Source organism: Mesoplodon densirostris, chromosome 2, assembly GCF_025265405.1.
Source record: "Mesoplodon densirostris isolate mMesDen1 chromosome 2, mMesDen1 primary haplotype, whole genome shotgun sequence".
Lineage (NCBI taxonomy): Eukaryota > Metazoa > Chordata > Mammalia > Artiodactyla > Ziphiidae > Mesoplodon > Mesoplodon densirostris.
In genome coordinates, this window is record NC_082662.1 from 58,743,438 (window position 1) to 58,766,073 (window position 22,636).

The 22,636-nt window shown below is 39.5% G+C and overlaps 2 protein-coding genes across 2 annotated transcripts in view; one reads left to right on the plus strand and one right to left on the minus strand.

Annotated features, from left to right (window-relative positions):
* PDE4B (phosphodiesterase 4B) overlaps positions 1-22,636 on the plus strand; it is a 636,321-nt gene that overhangs the window by 549,284 nt on the left and 64,401 nt on the right. The window lies entirely within an intron of this gene.
* On the minus strand, positions 9,780-11,309 carry LOC132483964 (dihydrolipoyl dehydrogenase, mitochondrial-like). Its single transcript, XM_060089923.1, has one exon. It carries the CDS (start codon positions 11,051-11,053, stop codon positions 9,821-9,823), a length of 1,233 nt encoding a protein of 410 aa, XP_059945906.1. The 5' UTR covers positions 11,054-11,309; the 3' UTR covers positions 9,780-9,820.

Sequence of the window (22,636 nt, forward strand, 5' to 3'; positions counted from 1 at the left end):
ACCACTTTCTGGAAGAATAATTTGTCGTGGTCCAGCTCTTTAAGTGAGTTTGGCCAAAACTCTGCTTCAATTCTTCTAGCGTTTCAACTGCTCAAATTAAGACTTTGATGACTGCTTATTTATTCACTCATTTTTTGAGCAAGTATTTTGTAGATTCCACTAAGTATCAGGCATTTCATTAAGGAGTGGTGAATAAAATAGAAATGGACCTTACCCCTTTTGGACCAGGAGGGAGATACAGACTATGAACTGAAAAGTAAACAAATTCTGATAAGTGCTTTGAAGTGTATTAAGAGGGCACAGAGGTAGAAAATAATGGAAAGGAAGGGGAGGTTGTTTAGAGGAGAAAATGTCTCTCCAAGCAGGTGACATTTCACCTGAAGCCAGAAAGCTAAGAAGAAAAAAGGGGACTATTCCAGGCAGGGAAATGGAATATTCAAAGATCTTGAGCTTGGTGTATTTAAGAAAGAAGGCCAGTGTGGCTGGAGCAGAGTGACCTGGGGGAAACAGGTAGAAAATGGGGTTGGAGATAGGCAGGGGTTTAATCTTGTGGGGCCTTGTAAGGGATAGTAAGGAGTTAAGACTATATTAAAGCGAACTGGGAAGGCACCAAAAAGTAGAAGGGAAAATGTTATATAACTTCTTAAAACTCACTCAGGCATCAATGTAGATAGTAAGTTGGATTGGAAAGAAAAGAGAAAGTGAGAGGAACATTGAAGCAGTCTAGGTAAAAAGGTGATGTTTGCTTAGCCCTGGATGGTTGAGAGGCAGGGATAGAAGGAAATGGACAGCTTTGCCATATATTTTGGAGATGGGATAGACAAGACTTGCTAATGGATTAGATGGGGAGAGGTAAAAGTAGAAACACTAAGAGAAAGAAAAGCATCAAGAATGAAATTCAGGCTTCTGGCTCGAGCCATTGTATGGTGTTGTTGCCATTGACTAAAATGGATAAGATTAGAGGAGGAAATTGTGGAAGGTGGGGTGGGAAAGAAGTCAAGAGTTTGGTTGTAGCTGCTCACTTTGAGTGTTGTGATGCATCCTTGAGTAGATGTCAGGTCAGCATAGGAAAGGTTAGGCTAGAGATCCATATTTGGAGTCTTCAGCATATAAATTGTGAATAAATCCATGGGGTTGAATGAGAGTGTAGAGGGAGTATACAAATGCAGGGAGATGCTGAGTAGAGAAGGAGGGGATCAGGAAGAAGAGTCAGAAAGAGTGATCCGAGAGGTAAGAGGAAACCATGGAGAACATGGTATCACAGAGCCTGAGTGAGGAGAGTATTTTGAGAAGGAGACAGCCATCAGCTGTGTTGAAGTAGGTTGAGAATAGAAAAGTGACCACTGGTTCTGGCAACAAAGAAGTCATTGATGATCTTGACAAGAGTAGATTTATGGGACTTATAAGGTTAGAAGCCAGATTCACAGTGGGTTGAACACTTGAGGATGGTAAAGCATATTTGTATATTGCTGAAAAAAATTCAGAGACAAGGAGAGGTTACTGATGGAAAGAGAAAGGAAATAATCAAGGGAACAATCCTAGAGCAGGTAAAGGGCAGTGGAATCCAGAAAGTAGGTTGAGGGCTTGCCTTTTGATCGGAGCACGGACACCTCTTCAGGTGAAAGAGGAGGAGATAGCTTTAGGCACAGGAAATAATCACCATCCTTATAGCTAATATTTATTAAGTTTATTATGTGCCAGGTAATGTTCTAAGTAATTTTCATTTATTAACTCATTTAATCCTCATAACAATCTTTTGAGATAGGTTCTTACACATACTCAGTTAAAACTTAGAGAGTTCTTTCTCATCTGATAGTTTAAATTGTGGAGTGGAAGGCAGATGGGAAGTTTGAGAAGGGAAAAGGTAGGACATAGTGTCACAGAAAGTAAGTACTCATTGGGACTTCCAGGCAGTATTGGGAGTTCATTTGAGATTTGAAATCATCAATAAAAAGTGAATCTGGGACTTCCCTGGTGGTCCAGTGGTTGAGAATCCTTCAGGCAACACAGGGGACTCCGGTTGGATCCCTGGTCGGGGAACTAAGATCCCACATGCCGTGGGGCAACTAAGCCTGTAAGCCACAACTAGAGAGCCCGCATGCCGCAACTACAGAGCCAACGCACTCTGGAGCCCACGAGCCAGAACTAGAGAGAAGCCCACGCACCGCAACAAAGCGAAGAGCCCACGCGCCACAACGAAAGATCCTGCATGGCGCAACTAAGACCTGATGCAGCTAAAAAATAAAATAAATATATATACTTTAAAGTGAATGTAACACAAAATCCAAGTGGGTCTTTACAGCACTCAGCAGTCATACTTCAGTGGCCTGACTTAATTGATGATTAATTTAGCAGCAGGGGTAATTTCCAATGCCAGGAGTAATAAAATATACTAGAATCCCCTACTAGCATCCTAGCCCTTAATAAATGTTCATGAAGCTGCTTTGGAGACTTGGCCACAAGGAACCCTTCCCCTACCCCACTACCCCTCTTGCCCCTGCTCAGAGGGAGGAACCATGGCCTCCATGAGAGAATGATATATAGAATGAACTACCACAGCCCACCAGGATGATGATAGACATGCACTGGCTGATTTTGACTCTTATACTTAAAAGAAGTCCAAGCTGGATGCTCTGTCCCACTGTACCTCACAGCTTGCCAGGTTTCCATCAGCAACAAGGGCACCTCCTTTACCTGAGAAATCACCATTAGCTCTCCCCATTGCCAAGCTCTCGTGAGGGCAGAAGAGGTACACAATCTTTACTTGACACAGAAAGCTTTTGATTGACAACAAACAGTAAGAGCTAAGATTTACTGAGCACTTACTCTATATCAGGATCAGGGCAAAGTGCTTTTTTACTATGGACTGTGTTCCTTAATCTTTAAAACAACACAGTGAGGTATGTATTGTTATAATATCTGTATTACAGATAAGAAAAATGAGCCTTAAATAGATTAAGTTTTTTAATATCAGGAAGCTATCAAGTGAAGAAGCCATGAGTTGATTCCAGAAAGCCTGACTCCAGGATCTAGGCTCTTTTAAAAAGTACATTATAACAGCATATCAGTGAGCAGCCTTGCCAGATGAAACTACTGTGCATATTCATCTTATCACACACTGCCACCATTCTATAAATTTAATTCAGAAAACACATGAATTTTGTTTTCAACTATGTTGAGACCGGTTTCTAGTCTCCCATGCTCTCAAAATGAGGGATTAATTCATTGGGGGTGATTATAGAATTGATGGCTTTTATTCAAATTTCCCTCTTTTCATAGCAACCAGCCTATTAAAGAGAAGGGTTTATGGTTGTTGGTTTTTGCAAGCCTGATGACCTACGTTAATATAATTTTCCCTGAAGTCAAATGTATTGATACATGTGACACAGTGTAAGCTGAGCTCTGTGGGCTCTAAGGACTGGCAACGACCTGATCTTTTCCCACCACGTAATTATGAATTGAGAATTGTCCTTTACAAAAACTTCCCAGATAATTGAGGTCAATTTGAAAATTTTAGTCTCAGCATCTGGGCATCTTAGCTGTCCAGGTTATTTAAGGATATACTAATAATATGCTATCATTACAATAATGATAAAAGCCAACAACAGGTCAAATGCTTACTCTGTGCTAGCTAAGGGCTTTATGTGCCCTTTTCATATATAACAAATTCTTAGAGACTATCATTAACCCTATTTTGAAGATAAAGAAAATGAAATGGAGAGGGGTTAAGTAACTAGCCCAAGGTCACATAGTTACTAAAAGGGAAAATGAGAATTGAGAATTTAGAGCTTTTGAAGGCCAAGTCATCATTTGGAGACAGAAAACCACGGAAACAAATCAAAGCTTCACTACTTAGCAGTTTGAAGTTTACAAAACTGACTTTGCAAGGATGGCAGAAAAATCCACATAAAGCATTAAGTACATACCTGCCAACTAGTAGATGCTCATTGGATGGTAGCTATGGTTATTAAATGGAATGAGCTGGAAAGTTGAATAAGTATTCCATAATTTTGATTTAATTGGTGAACATTCGTATTTCAAATACCTGACCCATATCAAATATGCTCTTCTCTCCTTATTGTTTTAAGTGTCCAAATCATTCAGGTAATCAACTCACGCCCCCCTTCCTTCTACCTTTTTGGATGTGATCTGTACCCAAGACTCCCTCAGACTCGCTAATTCTACATAATTTGAAAAGTAACATAAATATTTCTGTTGTCCTTCTGTTCTTTCTAAGTAAATTTGAATGAATTCAAGATATTTTTCCAATGGCTTTAGATATAGATGTTTGCAATGGACCAGAGCTCCCTGGGGGTAAGATGAAAAACAAACCCAGCTGGAGTATCCTGGTGACCCAGTAGCCCAGACTTGCCATAATAACCTATTTGGGGATGCCATGGTAATCTGGTCCGTGGCATTTGGCTGAGTGGTTCCAGTTGTGACATATGATGATTCAAGTTTACTCATGTACACACCAGAGCTTTACAAAATGACCTTTTTTGAGGTCCTTGAGGTTAGGGAGGGAGCAGGGAGGAGCACCGAGGCGCTCTAAACAAAGCAGCTTTGTCTTTACACCACTTGTTTGGACAAATGTCCCCTCATGTGCAGCAGCTATTTGCTGCAGGGCTCTTGGCAGAATGACTAAAATGGGACAGAAATTAAGGACACACTCTGAAGTCCCCTGGAAAATCACCGTCTCTGGCAAATGTTAGCCTTGGGATGGTAACTCAATGGATGATTTCTTGTCACTCACTTCCTTACTCACTTTTTTCCTTTATGGGCATTTTCAAGGTGGTTGGAATGGCTACTTATTAAGCATCTGCTATACATATCCTGTACCAGGTCCATGGAGGATGGAACATGAGGAAAAATCATTTATCATCTCTGGGGTTCATTCTCCTGGTCTGTAAAATGGAGAATTAGACTACATTAGTGATTCCCAAGTTTTATACATATTTAATAAAGCATATTCAATTTTTCATTTTTCATTTAAAAAAGAGAAGAACAATATCTTCAGAAACCACAGAAAATAAAGCTTCACAAACTCTTCTTAGCCAATACGGATATAAAAAGCATAGAATCCCAACAAAAGGGCCATCTGAATCTACATAAGGGAAAGGTATGTGATCTTTTATGTTTTTAACCTTATAAAACCGGTAGAAAATTTAAAAAAAAAAAAAAACTGGTTGAGAAACTCTGGACCAGATAATCTCTAAGGTTGTTTTCAAGTTCAAGAAATATATGGTTGTACAAAATCGCCTCCCCAAAACAATTGGTGTTTTTATAGCTCAAAGAAGAGAGATGTATTCTTAGAGAAGGATAAATCGTCAGGGCTTGTGAGAGACTCAGTCATTTCCAACACTGACTTCTGATTGTTGATTCATAAACAAATGTGTGTGCTGACCCACAAAACACAAGTTCTGATTAATTCTACTGATATTGGCCAGCAATCTAATTAATTTAGGCCCGAAGTGAATTTTTGACTTGAATTATCAATCTCTAATATCTTACTAGCCTAAATTAACCAGATAATTTAATGAAGAAGTATTTATTAAACTACTTCGGTTAACTTTCTCTTTAACTCTTTTTTTTCTTTGAAGGTTAAATTATAAAACTTTATTTTAATTACAGTTTAAATTCAGATCCCAAGCTTCCCAACTTTCTGTAACACTTTTGATCTCTCCCTAATACCATCTGTGCATATCCAATTCCTCCCATCTTCTTAAGAGCTGTTCAAATGCCAGTCCCACAAAAAGGTTTCCTCTTCTTCCACCCTCACTTCCTTGCAGGTGAAAAGAATTTCTCATGTTATCAATTTTCCCAGCATTTAATATTGTGGGATCTCTTTAATTCTTGTGCCTTACAAACAAATGAGTAATACATTTAAAAGAAAGAAACAATAACATCTTAAGTTCTTTTTTTTAAAAGCTGTATTTTATACGGATTTTCTTTGCATGTGAACTTTTTTATTAATTCAGAATGATGAGACAAAAGAGGAGAGAAACAAGGTTAGGCATCGTAAAGGAAAAATCAAAGAGCAGAGAAACTGGCAAGAAATTGAATTAGAAGAGAAAGTGAGGAATAAAATCCAAAAAAGTTTTTTAGGGAAAATCCCTGTGTAAAGGAAAAGAATCCAAAGATACAACACATGTGCTTCATGACTCAAAAGTGTTGGCTTTGTACCTGGGTGATTCATTTGGTGGAAAACATAGCTGGGTCGGAGAACTTTTTGCTGGCCCCAAACTTTCTTGGAGTCATTTGAAGCTTCATTTTGTGTGTGTATTTTTTTCTCACTTCTTCAAAGGAAATATTAATTGCTTTTCAGAAATAGCCCTGGCCATTGGAGTTTATCTGTTTGAGCACTTGAGATTTAGAATTAGATCATGGACTTTGGAGTATGGAAAGTATTTAAGAAACTGGGACAGATTTGTTCCAAGTGACTTCTCTTTGTCTCCTGACAGGAATAGATAGATAGTAGGTCCTGCAAGAGAGGCCCATTGAATAGGTCCAAAGGGGACAGTCTGCACCTTGGAAAAGATAGACTGGACCAGTGGTTTAGAACTTTTGGGACCATGACTCGCAGTAAGACGTATATTTTACATCAAGACTCAGTCCCCACATATGCGTGTGTTTTATAAAACAATATCTTACTACATGTGTTATACCTGATATTTTCTATTCTAGTCTAGTCTTTTGTTATTTAAATAAATACTGGCCAAGACCCATTAAATAGATTTCATAACTTATTATTGGATTTCTACATATGTTCCCCAGTTTCTTTCCTGTCTGCAACACCTCCCCCCAGACACACACACATTGCTCAAATACAGTACAGCCCATTTTCAGAAGCATCCCTCTCATTCCACCCCACACGTCGAAATAGTTGCAGTTTCTTGAGCACCACGCTCTCTTTCACTTCCCTGCACATGTCATTCTCTGTCTCCACTCAAAGCACTTTAGAGCTTTCTCACTCCACCTCCCTTTTCTGCACCAAGCTAAATCCATCTGCTTAAGACTCAACCCAGGGCTCAAAAGTCTTTACCCTCAGGCTGTGTTGACCTGTTTTCTGCTCTCTCCTGAGCATCCTGGAGACATCCTTGTCTTTATCTCAGCCTCATCTTGCTATGTTATGATGATCCATTTATATGCTTTTCTTTCCCACTAGACTCCCTGAAAGCAAAGGCTATGTCTTATATCCCCAGGAACTGGTCTAAGGTTTGACACATACCTGGTTCATAAATTTTGGATGAATGAGAGCCTGGCTGTTGGTCAGCACACAGTACTGAGTTGCTGACTCCTTGGTAAGTTGTAGTCTGTTTACCACAAACAAGAAATGAGTATTCTTTAGTGGAAAATATGCACCTGAGTTGCAGTAGATGTGCTGACCCTCAGAATCTTTTTTATGTTGCTCATAAGATATAGTGTAGCAAAGCAGGTGGAAGACTCAGGCTTTGGAGCTGCACAGAACTGGATTTAAATTCTGGCCCATTGGTTACAAGCTCTGTGACCTTAAGCAAGTTACTCAATTTTAAAAAATCTCAGTTCCCTCATCTGCAATAATAACCTTCTATGGCTGTTGTTAGGATTGTGTAGATGTTAAATAATGGGATATAAGCTCCGTGAGGGCAGGAATTTTTGTCACTTTGGTACCTTGTCATGGACTTAGAAAAATGGCTGGCACATATTTGTTGCATAGGTGAATATTTTGCTGCTCTCAATAGGCCCTCAGTAATTCAAAGCAGCTCTTATTCCTGTGAATATCTTATCAAGTTTTGCACAGGATTCCTTGGAATATGCATGATGTGCATGATAATTCCTTGTAACTTCTTTGATCAGAAGTTAGGTTCCTACCTGTGAGATGACACTTTCATACCCTGACATTCAACGATTCAAGATGCAGGTAGAAACATTTGTCTTCCTGAAGAATGTTGTATTTCATGCTGTTAGTCTAGAATGAAGTTTAGTCATTGCAAGCTTGGTTGATTTTGTAGAGGTCCTTCAGTTCTGTTTTTGAGTTGCCATGTATGGGCTTTTGATTCTTTCTTCTTCTCTTGTCTCTTTTCTTGTTAGACATCCATGAACCATATCATCATTCACTACGTATTAGATAGACTCACACAGATTCTGTTTCAGGGTCTTGGGAAACATGACTGAATTTCTCAGTGTTCCTAGAGTTGTTTCATTCTCTTCCTCTGCAGAGATCTTGTGTAAGGTCCATAAGGATGGAAAATCCATTATTGCCTAATGTCCTTACTGTTTCCCATTTCATGAATAGATGTTTGTATTCCTAGGTTTCATTTTGGGCCTTTCTTATTTTCAGTACTTTCCTGAGTATCTTGTGCCAAATAATGAAAGTATCGTTTTAAGCTTTTTTGAATTTCATTAGCTCACGGACAACTCTCAATACTACATTTCTACCAGAAAGACAAAACAAAGAAAGAAATTTTTAAAAGCAATTCTCAAAGTCTTCCACAAAACAGGACAAATAAAATGATGGTATTGCTTCATTTAAAACATCCACATCAAAATGTTCTAACCTTAACTTTCTCATGCCAAAAGCCACTTCATTGTAGTATTTACTGAAGGATCTTTTAAGTAGTAGGGTTAAATGATCCAGATTATTAGTCCATTATGGTTGTTTGCCTTATATTTCACATGGTAACAACAGGGTTGTCCTACTCTTTTATATGTAAAAGTCTGCCAAAAACTATTTTACTCATTTGTTAGTGAATTTAGGTGTGAATTCCAAAGTGTGCTCCTTATCATAAATTCCTCAGATATATAATAACAGAGTGTATACAAAAAAAAGAATGGTAAATCCTATGACACTATATTAAGTTAATATCTTAAGTCCATCAATGGAACAATATACTAGTATACTTTTGTTCTCACACTGACTTCTATTTTCAAACTTAAGATTACCCCTAAGTTACTATAGTCATATCAGACTAGGTGGGGCTCTTCATTATATTTTTGAAAGTAGGAGGAGGAATATATCTGGGGAGAAAGAGGACGTATTTTGGTAAGTGGAATTAAGAGAAGGGGAAGCTTGCCTGGCTAACTAATAGGTTTCACTTAGTTGGTTCAGTGATGGAGGACAGGTAGACCACAGAAGGGCAGAGCTTTCTGGAGAAAAGAGGAGGGTTAACATTTATGGAATGCCTACTACGTGCTAGTTGTTTCACAGTCTTTTACATCCTCACACAGAAATTCTGGAGAAGATTATTGCATTAAATTAAAGACATGCTGCCCATAACAAAAATTCAGTCATCTGTCCAAAGTCATACAACTCCTAGGGGGCAGGGTCCAGATTTGAACCCAAGCTTTCACAACTTGTGTTCTTTCCACTAACAACACGGTCTTAGAATACTCCAGGTACACTTGTATGTGTCCAGTCAGGTGAATGTTGCACTTGACATCTTTTAAATTTCCACTTTACAAACATTTCTTGACAAACTGAGGGAGAAGTTCCACACAATGGAACTGAGATATCATCTCCGCTTTCTACCCGTGAATGGTTCCTCTGAGGGCATCACTGTAGCCTTTTACATGGATATGAAAACATTTAGTAAAGTGGAAAGCATTGTGTTCATGGTAGTCAAAAATTCCTATAGTGCTCTTTTTTTTTTTTTTACATCAGTTCAGTTTATACATGTTTAACTTATTCTAATGACTGTTTCCAATGTGAACACCAAGTTTAAAATAATTGATCACCTTGTTTCAAACACAGCTGTTCACATAGCATACTCCAGCTCCATCCATGTAAGTAAATCCTCTATAAAAGCTCCCAGGAAATTTCAGAAAAATATAATCTTCTAATTTAAAAGTTGATCGATTTGCCAAATGATGCAGCCAGGTTTGCTTCTCTAAAAGCTTCTGATAAGGTCAGATGTGCATGACAGACTCTAGCTATATCTTCACAGGATGCTCCATATTCCAGTGCAAGAGCAGCTTCATTTATCATTTCACCAGTACCTGGTCTTAGAATATGTGCTCCCAATACTCTGTCTGTTGATTTCTGCCCAAGCATCTTCACCATGCCATCTGTGTCAGCATTTGTCTTAGCTCTGCTGTTAGCAGCAAATGGGAATTTCCCAACTTTGTACTCAATACCCTCTTCTTTCAACTGCTCTTCTGATTTGCCAGCCCAAGCAACTTCAGGGTGTTTGTAAATCACCAATGATACACAATTGTAGTCAATGTGCACAGCACCACCAGCCATCCCTTCAACACAGATAATGCCTTCATCCTCTGCTTTGTGAGCCAGCATTGGACCAGCAATCACATTGCCGATTGCATAGATATTTGGAATTTTAGTTTGGAATCTGGTATTTACTGGAATTCTACCTCTAGGATCCAGCTCAATTCCAAGCTCCTCTAGTCCCAAATTCTTAGTAAAGGGTCGTCGGCCAATGCAAACCAGGAGTACATCACAAGTGATAACTTCAGCTTTACCACCAGAAGCAGCTTCAGTAGAAACATCAATTTTTCCATCTGACTTCTTAGTAGCACCAGTAACTTTGGTATTCAATTTAAATCTAAATCCTTGTTTTTGAAGGATGCGTTGAAAGTTTTTAAGTATCTCCATATCAATTCCAATTCCACCAACATGACCCAAAAACTCAACTGCTGTCACGTCTGCACCAAGTCTTTGCCAAACTGAGCCTGATTCTACACCTATTACTCCTGCACCAATGACAACCATCTTTTCTGGAACTTTTTTTAAAGACAAAGCACCTGTAGATGACACTACTGTATCTTCATCAATCATAATTCCAGGAAAAAGAGTGACTTCTGAACCTGTGGCTATAAGAATGTTCTTTGTATCAATAACTTGAGTGCTGCCATCAGCTTTCGTAGAGGTGACCTGATTTTTCCCAGTTATCTTTCGATATCCATTTACATGAGCAACCTTATTCTGTTTGAATAAGTGGGCAGTTCCACCCATTAAAGCTTTTACTACATTACTCTTCTGCTCCATCATCTTCTCTAAATTCAAATGAACTTCAGACATTTCAATTCCTCTAGATGCAGCATCTTTTCCATGGGCCATATGGTAATAATGACAGTTATTCAATAAAGCCTTAGAAGGAATACAACCAACGTTCAAGCATGTTCCACCGAGTGTTTCATTTTTCTCAACACAGACTGCCTTGAAGCCTAACTGGGCAGCTTTGATAGCAGCAACATATCCTCCAGGACCAGAACCTATCACTGTTACATCAGCATCAATTGGTGGATCTGCATAAGTTCTCAGTGGCACTGTAGAAACTCCTTGCAGACCATGAGATATTCGATTGAAATGGCCTCTCTTATATTCCTCAGTCAGAAGTCCAAAAATCAGTTTCATGGGACTAAAAACATGGTGTCATCAGGGACGGTTCCTTCTTGAGGCTCTAGTGGACACTCCAGTTCCTTGCCTTTGCCAACTTCTAGAGGCTGCCCACATTCCTTGACTCGTGGCTCTCTCCTCCCATCTTCAACGCCGGCAATGTTGTGTCATCACGGCTTCTCCTCTGACTCTCTCTATAGTACTTTTTAATAATAATAAAGTTGATTGCAGAATGGGAATATTACAAGGAAAAGTAACATGCTATAATATAAAATCCTAATCATATGAATATTAAAATGCAATCAAATACATATTGAGGACAGTTGCTCTATTGCACAAACACAGGCATCCAGAGTGATGTCTTCTCTCTATTGTTCTTGCTTTTATCTTTAGCCATGTGAGAAGACTTTCAAGGGTCCTATTTCATTTCTCAGAGTGACAGCCTCATCCTACAACAAGCAGAGTGACTGGCCAAAGCTAATGTCTTCCTTGAATAAATTCATTTTCTGGTGATTTGGGTTCCCCTCTTCACAAGACTTCCTGAGATACTGATCATGGAAGGGAATATTATCTCTTTAGTTCTGGGCACTCAGCACTCAGACCGCATTCCTGGCTGCAGCCTGGAACATCACTTCTGGCTGGACTCACTTCTCCTTGCCCACCGAGGAGAGATCAGCCAATTCACTGCACTTTATTGATTGTGAGCTGCTGATTTATCCAGTCTTCTCATTTCACGTGTGAGGGACAGAGATTTGGAATGACTTCCCTCTGCTCACATAGCTGATGATAGAATGTGGGCTGGAATCCACATTTGACCAGTCCAGAACTCTTTCCATTCCCCAGTCCCTCACTTATTAATACATTCATCAAATATGTGTTAGATGCCTACATGCATGTAAGGAGCTCTGACTTAAGACACAGATCCTGCACTCAAGGCCTTTACCCTTCTCTATGTTTTTGATTTCCAGAGGGTCTGAGTTCCATTAGGAAAATGACTCTATGCCAGGGCAATCTCTCTACCCTGGATGGATTGGGCAATCACAACTTGTTACGTACAGTTCCATTTCTAGTACCCAAATGTATTGTTCATAAACAGCCTATTCTCTAATCTTCTTTTTATTGGGGTTTCTCACCCAAACATGACATTATTGATAGATAATGTTTAAATGGGTGGGCTCTGAAGATCAAGCTATTAATACCTCAAGTAGTCTCCATTTTCTCCCTAGTAAAAGATAGCATGGATGTGTATGCATGTGTGTGTGTGTGTGTGTGTGTGTGCATTGGGTGTAGTGCACTGAAACACTCAGAAGAAAACCATTTGTTCATGAATGGGCCACAGTACAAGCTACAGATTTCTTCTGGGCCTCACATGGCTGCCACATACACCAGACTACCAATATCAGATAAGCAGATTTTTGTCAACTGGTAATTTTTAATAATTTAAGCATACTTTTTCTCATTATTTTAAGGACCCATTTTGGAGCTTCTTCATTTGAGCAGCAAGTATTTCCTGAGGGCCTACTGTGTTCCAAGTCCTGTAAAGTTTTGGGCTATGGGAAACTGAGTCAGAGATCATGATCCTCAAGTCACTTTCATGCTTCTTGTGGCTGTCATTCTTGCTTCAGTTGATCCTGAAGTAAAAAGGACTCGTATGTCACAGAGGAGGTAGCTGAGGCCCCGAGAAGTTTAGTGACATGCCAAGATCCCCAATACTAGTAAGTGATAAAGCTGGGGCTAGATCTCTGATATTTTTGCCACTGGACAGTACTCTTTTTTTTTTTTTTTTTTTTTAACTACACCAGATTGCCTGCCAATATTTTTCAAAAACACGGGATATATTAGAGAAAGAATTCTTTGCAAACATATAATTGTGACCTCATGATAGAATAATAACAATGAAATGAAAATGTTAAGTTCATTTTAAATGCTACCTAAAACTAGGTCATGAATGTATCCCCTAGCCTTTCCTCCCCATGGGCATAAATGAGTTCCTTTCCCAAATGACTGGTTTGGTTTTTTACACCCATGTGAGTTACAAAGACCTTTTTATTACAGGGATCCCTGCTGAACTTCTCCTAGGGAATGACTGTGATGGGAGAAATACAAGTAGCAAGTTCACTGGGCGTTTACAACTCGAGAGAAATCTCCTGCTAAAGCTTGGAGCTTACTGCTCATCCAACTGATTAACTTTGTCTGGGAGGTGGTCATTAGCCTCCCAAACCCCAGAGGTTTGGACTATTCAGTTACACTAAGCCCAGAAGCAGGGAGGGATTAGGACACAGCTTCCCTGGGTGAAAACGGGGAAAGCTAAACTGCTTCCAGATTGCAGTTCACTGTCCCTATACTGATTTCTGGAGGACTTGAGAAAGTCCTGAAGCAGAAGGGACCCATTGGCTTTGGAAGCAAGAGATGATGGAAATGCACAGTTCATCCACAGACCAGATGCTCTTAGCATCACTCCCTAGCTGGGTGACATTCATGGGACTCTTTCCCTTCGGTTTCCACATTTGTCAAATGAGCAAGAAAAACATAAAGAATTACAGATTGACAGTTTGGTAAGTTTCCCTGATGGTCACCTTACTGTTACCTATTACGTGGGCTATGGTGTTGTGTAGCCTGGGAGAATCTAAAAATCTGGATTTGGGGGCTCTTGATTTATTTGATTTATTGTCAGCAGATGACATTAAAAGTAGCTTGCATTTGCTGAGCAAATCTAGGTGGACAATGGTGGGTGGAAACAGGGAGTGGCCTGGATGGTGACCGGAATTAGAATAACAATCCCTTGCATTTTAGAGATTGCAAAGCACTTTCCCACACATTGTGTCATTGGATTCCTGCAAAGTCCTTCAAGGGCAGGTATTCCTATTGACAGATGAGACAAATGAGATTTGACAAATGAGAAAATTGATGTTCTAAAAGGTTAAGCAATGTCCAGAGCTCACACACAAAAACAGTGGTGGCAGTATAAAAAGTAGAATATAAGCCAAAGCCCTTGTTTCCTTATGCGACATACCAGAGAGTGATGAGAATCTACCACAAAGCTTTTTAGCTATGCTCAGATAATCAGCAACTGTTTATAGTATATTATTGACACGGGACTACAGTCTTCTATTCTTCCTGGACCTCTAGAACTTCTCTTGTTTTGACTTCTCTTCCCACCTCCTCTTGATCTATGTAGCTCCTTCAGCTTACCACTTAGACAACACTTCCTCCAAGAAGTCCCCAAGACTTCGTTAGGTGACTATTCTGTAGGCTTATGTGGTACCCAGTGATTATCACCACTTTATCCTTACCATTCTAATTAAATTACCCATATTGGAATATCACTGTCTAGGCACTAAAACTAGTTATTTACAAGTCATTCACCAGTGGTTATTTTTTCACCATTTAACCCCAACATATAAGATGATAAACTCTGTCTGGATAAATATTTCTTGAGTAAATGCTGCATAATCTACTGTAACCAAAAGGGAATTTTGCTTCCACATTACCCTTGGGGGTAGGAGAAGATGGAAAGCTCTTTTAAAGCCATCTAAAACAGTACCATTTCCAGGAGAGGCTCTCAGGAAACATAACTCTGTAACCATTTGCTTAAAACATTAGGTTATTCCCAGAAGTAAGACTTAGAGTTGGGAAAGGACTAAAAGTGTGATAAGGATGGAAGTTAGTGTTTGTGTAACTCTATGGGGAAAGAGGTGAGAGTAGATATTTTTGGAGTTACTGGAAAACTTAGCCATGACACCCTGCCTGCTCATGTGTCTGGTGCTATTGCTGGGAATCAAGCTTCATACCAATCCTCTGTCAGATATCAGTTTCTGAGAAGAGACTTGAACTTGCTATGTGGTTATTTATAACTGTATCTTCCTATTTGGTGCCAGATTAGAAGACCCTACAATACCACTGATATATGTTATCAGAACCACATATCGACAGAGTATGATAATCATGGTAGATGATGAGCAAGGTGTAGGACTCACAAGTCATGTAAATACAGAACCCAGCACTTTAACCTAGAACCTGTATATCCCAAATCCTTTCAAGTATCTAGGAATTAATGAATGCATAATTGTAATCATCACGTAAAATGAATTAGTGGAGTGCTGGCTGCAAGGCCATTTCTTCAATGGCAGAATCTTAAAGGACATGGAGAGCTTGACAAGGGTTGAGTATTACAGGCATTGTGCTGAACTGTCAGCAAAAGCAATCCTAGGCAGTGTGTAAACAAATGGACATGGCTGTGCTTCAGTTAAACTTTATTTACAAAAATAGGCAGTAGGCTGTGTTTGGTTCCTCAGAGTTTCCTGATCCTGGTGTAAAGTATAGGTAGCAATTTGCAATTTTATTTCCTCTGAAAATCCTTCCTTTGTTCTTCTTTGCCTACAAGCTGAAGCACAAATTCCTTAACTCTATTCCAATGTGAGCAGTACTTTCATACCACCTGAGAGCTTATGCTCTTTTTCTTCTCTTTGTGCTCAGTTCACATCGTTCTGTTCTTAAGGCTTTCTGCTTAACCAAATCCTACCCATCCTTTGTGGAAAATGTTCTCAAATGGGGTAGAGGGGTTATATCAGAATCATCTGTGGAGCCTTTTGACATTAAACATAGTGCTTGTCAACCACCCTAAATTCTGATAGGCCCAGTGAGGAGGTGGGGCAGGGCAGGGACTTGTATAGCTTGCAAATGTTCCTAAGCTTATTCAGGTGATAGACACTCTCCCCCCAAACCAGTGCTCTATGGCATTGCTAAAGTTCCACTTCCTCCAAGAAACCTTTCCTAACCACGTTAACCCATACTCAGCTTTCTTCCTTTGGACCCCATTTGTCCTCTTTGGCCACAAAATTCATTTTTAGCACTTATTGTATTTTTTTTGGTTTTTTAAGTGTTTCATGTATGTGCCATTGTTGTCCTAGGTGCTGGGGACTCAGCAGTGAACAGGATAGTAAAGACCCTTCTCTCTGAAGATTACATTCTAGTGACAGAGAGAGACAGGCAATAAGCATGTGCCCAAAGGAATGGAGGAGATAATTTCAGATAATGAAAAAAAAAGAAACAAGCTAATGGGATAAGGGGTGACCAGAGAAGGGAGCTGGAAGGATAAGAAGGTGCTGTTTTGGATAGGAGAATCAAAAGGGTTTTATGGCATCTATAACTGAGCTAAAAGCTGAGTGCAGAGATCTAGGGGAAAGGAATTACAAGCTGAGGGAACAGCACAATTTTATCTTTCCTTTCTCTGAAAATGCTGTTGAATGTAGAATGTTGGAGTAGTCAGCCTCAGAGATGATTAACAACAGTTCCCTTATTGAGGTCTGCCAAATAAAATGCAGGATGCCCAGTAAATTTGAATTTCAGAAATATAACAAATAATTTTTTAGTATAAGGACAGATTATTGTATAAGGACAGATTATAGTATAAGAACTAAAAAAAATATATTATTTATCTGAAATTGAAATTTAACTGGCTGTCTTTGTCTTCATTTTGTTTGTTTTTTGGCTAAATTGGACAACTCTGCAGTTACTCATAAGAAAAGTAACCCAGGGCAATTTATGTTTGATACCATCCAGTTACTTGGAGCTGAGTTGGAACAAAATCTGAATGTAAAGCAGAGGCAATTCAATTTGGTGCTGATATGTTAGAATATCTTACATTGTTTTCTAACTGTCTCCTTGGGTAGTGATTTGTCTCCCCAACAACTCCTTACGGTCATATTTCCTGTGACTTTTATTTTTTTGTCATACACAAGGTACAATATGAAGTACTAAATTCATTCTTTTATCCCCTTTCTATTATAAGCCTACAGTAGAAGTACTGATCTGGGCACAAAGGGGACATGGCCTCTGTCCTTCAGATAATGAAAAATGAGTATATATAAATCACTTTAAATCAACCAAGGGCATGATAAAGTGTCACTGCAGAAGAGCATGATGGCACTGGTGTTCAGAGCAGGGACAGATGGCTTCCAGCCATAGGATTCAAGGAAGACATCAAGTAGAAGTTCCAAATGACTTGGGACTTGATTGATGGCAAGGATTTCAATAAAGGATTACAGAGAACATCATCCATGCAGAGAAAATAGCACAAACCAGGAGAGTGTGGTGAAAATAACAGGACTTACTTGGGGAACAAATCCATCCCTGTGTTTGCAGCTGAGGTTTAAGTAAAGGAGAAGAGTACATGATGTTAGACCTGGGTTAGAAAGAACCCTGAACACCAAATAAAGGTACTTGGATGTATTAGAAAGGTTATGGGGGTGATTAAAGATTTTTGAGCTGGCACTTGATGTAATGAGTCATGTATGAAGAAAATCAATCTTTTGACGGCATAAAACATGGAGACCAGTGAGAAAGTGACTGCAAAAGCCCTGGTTGGTTAAATGAGGGCTTGACTATAATTTATAATGAGAGAAAGGGAAAGATGGGACTGGATGCAATCGATATTTTTGACGTAGAATCCACTGAGCCTGCCAAATGGTAGGTTGTAGAAACTGAGAAAAAAAGGAGGCATGGAAGATAAAGCAGAGATTTTAAGTTTAGATAACTATGGGAATGTGGATACCATTAATAAAAATATGGAAGTCAGGGAAAAGGGCAGATTGTAGGTAGGAAGAAGATAATGGCTTTATCTTTTTAAACATAGCATTATAGAATTTCACAGCTATTAAAGTCATTATGATTATGCCCAATCCCTTTGTTTCGTGTAGAAGAAAATCCAGTGAGAGTAAATGACTTGTCTATGATCACTCTGCAAGTTAGTGGAATAACCAGTTGGGGAAATCAGATGCCTTGAACAATGTTTATTCCATAAAATGATCTATTTTATGATGAGTTTGAATTTGTAGAAGTAGAATAATGATGTGGCAAGATGCATTAGTCAGCTGGAAACGTAGATGTGGCATTTCAGTAACAGATCAGGGACAATGATTTGGGAGCTATCAAAATGAAAATAACATTTAAAGACATGGAAGTAAATGAAATTGCCAAAGGAGAGATTAGAGTCACTAAGTCAAGTGTGACAGATGTCCATGGATACTAAGAAGTGCCCACTAAAAAATAAAATAAAATAAATAAGAAGTGCCCACTAAATTTCACATTCAGGAGGCCCCTAGGTTTTGAGAGAAAGAGAGAGAGAGAAAGCAGTTGCCATTGAATGGAAGGAGCAGAAGCAAGACTACAAACATTGAAGGTTAATGGGCTGGTGAAGAAGTGGAACTAGAATTTAAAATTATTTCTCTGGAAGGTGGCAATAAAAGAAGAATGATGTGATAATGTTGAAGCAGGGCCTAAAGAAAAGCTTTTAGGTTGTAGGATGGGAAAAAAATGAGTGTATAGGTAGAAACAGTGAAGGTCATGGAGAACAAGTGGTTAAAGGTGTAAATGAGTGAGGGTATAACTGAAATTATCAAGGTCTTTAAAAAAAAACTAGAGTGGAGGAGAAAAAAGCAAAACAAAATGAGGAGAGACACTAAAATGGATAGGTAAAAGTGGAGGCAAAGAAGCCTCCTGAGGCACGAAAGGGGTGAAGTTGGTAGAATTCAAATTGACCTTTATCTTACCAGTGAAGTAGGAAATTGGATCTTTGGTAAAAGTGAGAGGATAGACATGGAAATGGGAATTTGTGAGCAGTGGGAATGTTTTCATATACACTTATGAGGAATCAGTAGCGAGATGATAAAACTGCACTAAGAGCCCTGCTGAGGTTAGACTCGGGCATTTGTGGTAGATGTAATTAACCTAGTATTGATGCTTTTCAACTATGGCAGCAGAAGAGAAAATATGGACAATGGGGGTTTCCCAGGAATTCCCAGGTAGTGGGGAATATTATTGTTTTATATACTAGTGTTGATGGGATTCATGTTAGATGAAGATCCAAGCAGAATGGGCAATGTGGGGGGAGTTAAGGGCAAAAGTCAGATTTCCAAGAGTACCTTTATGCTAGGATTTCTGATGGCATTTGCACACATTGTTTCATGCAATCCTCATGACGAGGAATCATAACCTTACGAAGCAGCCATTATGACCCCAGTTACACAGGTAGAGACCCTCAAAGTCACATTGAACAAGCAATTGCTTAAGGACTCACACCTGTAAATGGTAGAACCTTTTCTTCTTCAAACCACATTGGCTCTGCCCTCCAGTAGCCATGAAAAAATTACAAAATTAGGCAGGTAAGAAGGTTGAGCTTAGTAGAGGTATTTCAGAGTTAAAGGTGGAATACTTCCCACTGAGAAGCTCCAAAGGGAAACAGAAGTGACAAGATGCTAGTTACAGATGTCAAGGCCCAAGAAGCTAGAGTTAATTGATTTTTTTCCAGAAACGTTTTATTGAAATATAACATGCAGAGAGAAAAGTACACAAATCACAAGTGTAGAAGTCAGTGAATTTTTATAAAACGAACACAACCACGTAGTCAGAACCTGAAACAAGAAATATATCATTGCCAGCCCCATGAAAGCCCCCCTCAAGTCCCCTCCCAGCCACAATCCCCCTCAAGGTAACCACTCTCTTGACCTCTAACATCATAGATTCATTTCTGCCTCTTCTGAACTTTATATAAATTGAATCATATTTTTATGTGCTTTTTAATATTTGATTTCTTTTGCTCGACATTTAAGTTTATGAGATTCATCCCTGTTGTTTCATGTGGCAATTGCTCTGATTGATTTAACCACCACACAACCTTGCAAATAGTACCACCTTCTCCAGTGGTAAGAGAGTCTGATTATGTGAGACAGAGAAACAAAAGATTATTTAAATTTCTTTTCTTTGTGCTTTCTTTGGGTATATAGTTGGGAAGACTTGATGGATATGTTTCTGATGTATACAAAGCTATGTTAAAATTGCGTTTAGACACAGTTTGTAGAAAATGTATAAGAAAGTTCTTCATGATCTACTTCACAGCACTACATACAGCCTTACACTCAGAAAAGAAGGTTCAAAATGTTCTGTGAAGTTTACATAAACACTGTCAACTCAGTAAAGAGGATGGGATTCAATGAATGTAATGGCACTTTGAAAGAAAAAAAAAATTGTATTATTGTGAGGGTTTGGAACTTTAGCATTCACTGAACTATTCTTAGTTATTTGCGAATCACTTACACTGAGTCCTGGAAGAAGATTTAAGGAAACACCAGGTGCCATTTGGTAATATCTTTTTGGGAAGGCCCTATGTTAGCCATGCTGCAATGCAAATATAAATAACCAGATACATCTTAAGACACATGATACAATGTTCTGAAAATTAATGTCGCAGAGTGGTCAGAAATTTAGATGAGTACATGATTAGCATGGCAAGAGGGTTTAAGAAACCTCCAGGTTACTCACTTCCCTTGATACTCAGTTTCTTCTTCTATAAAGTAGAAATAATGCTCCATCTCGCTCTCTGGCTGACATGAGAATCAGATGATGGATTTATGAGAAAGCACTTTGCAAACTGGAAGGTAAGATTATGGTATGATTCGTATCGGCCATTTTACCTCCTTTTCAGTTGCTCATGGCAGGTTAAAGTGAAGGAAGGATACCCGGATTGGAAGCATCGCCAATTGTAGCAAAATTGAGCAGGAGGATGAAGTTAGGATTACGGTTAGGGTTAGGATGAGGGTTAGGATGAGGGTCCTGGGTGGGAGTACAGGCTCTGCCCCAGACTGGTGGCTGTGTGGCTTCAGGCAGGTTATTTAACCTTCTCCAGCCACAGATTCATCTCTAGTGTAGAGACAGTTACACTGCTTACATATGGCAAGAGGAGGAGGTAATTGTCAGCAAAGCACCCCTCATGGCACCTTGTGAATAGAATGCGCCCAGTAAATAGTGTTAATTACCGTAATTCTATAACAACAATGATAATAATGGTATAATAACTTCAAGTAGCCACTTAGTGCTGTGGATGTGCAAGGCATCTGAAAAACACTGACCTCTTGGGGGTACCAGTCAATGGTTTCATGATTTAGGGGATCCCTTGCAAGTCTGAGAGTGGAAAACAGGTGGAGACTCTGGCAGATCACACCATATGGCTGCTGGACACCTGCAGGATTGGGGTGCCAAAGGCACCTCCTGTGGGATGGCTTCTGATGAGGTGAACTACTCTCTCCCTTTCCAGTCCGCTGTGACAGGTAAGCTCTTTTCCTCTACTTCCTTAATGAAACAGAATAATAAAATATCAGAGCTTTTAGCTCTAGACATTATCTGTTCCAACACTGGATTTCAAAGCTGCAGAAATGGAACTGAGAGGCTGAGGGGCTTGCTGGGTGAACTGGTGATAAAACTGGGACTGGAGTCCAGATCTCCCAGCTCCCAGTTCAGAACTTTTCCTTCTACCCCACAGTGACCTTAGAGGATGGCTTCACCTCTACTCTCTCAGTGCAAATACAGGATTATCTCCTTAAGAGTTGGGCCTGAATCTGATTCCTCGTGGAATCCCCTGGGCAATGCTTTGCACCTAATAGTTACTCAGAAAAATATTTTTAAATGGCATCAGATTTGTGGGATACTCTCTTCTCATGTTCAGTTTTTAGAATCAGGGGTCAAACTTAAAGATCATCTTTAAATGACCTGGTTCATTCCTCTCTGCTGCATTATATGCACATGTCCCACTTTCTAGGCGTGGTCAACCCATCTTTTATTCTGCTTCTCTAATTCTGCTGGGCGGTCAACCCATCTTTCCCCTGCACTTTCACTGTCCCGGTGTAGAGCTCTGTGCTAGTGCTTATGGTGACATAGCACCGTAGAGTGGCTGAGAGTGTGAGATGAAGAATCAGGAGAGAATGGGGATCCTGGCTGCAACTTACGAGATACTTAATGACTCTAAAGCTACATTTCCTTACCTGTAAAGTGGGGAAGATGACACCTACATCATAAGATGTTGAACGTTAGTCGTACAGTGCACAGCACATAGAGTACTCAGTAAATGTCTTAGTCTTAGGTTGTATGATAGTTTGCACATTGACATGTCTGGCTCCCCTGCCAAACTATGATCTTCCTCAGGTCCAGAACCTTCTTAGTTAACTTTATATCTGTGGTACCTTGAACAGTGTTGTCTGCTACATAATAGATACTCAGTGTTTCCAGAAGGGAGGGACGAAGAGAAGGTAGGAAAGGAGGAGAAGTTGTAAGATGCAGGTGAACTCCCAATCTAAGACACCAAAGACCTGGGTTCAGACCCAGCTCTTCCAGTTGCGAGCTGTGGAGTGTTAATCTAGTCACTTAATGCCTATGAAACTCATTCTCCTTCTCAGCAAAATGGGTTTGCTAATACTGCCTTCCTAGAAGCCTTAGGAGGATCATTCGAGACAGTGTATGTGAGGATATTTTGTA

Coding starts and splice junctions, on each gene's coding strand:
- LOC132483964 (XM_060089923.1), bottom strand. CDS start 11,053: ATGGCCCATGGAAAAGATGCTGCATCTAGAGGAATTGAAATGTCTGAA.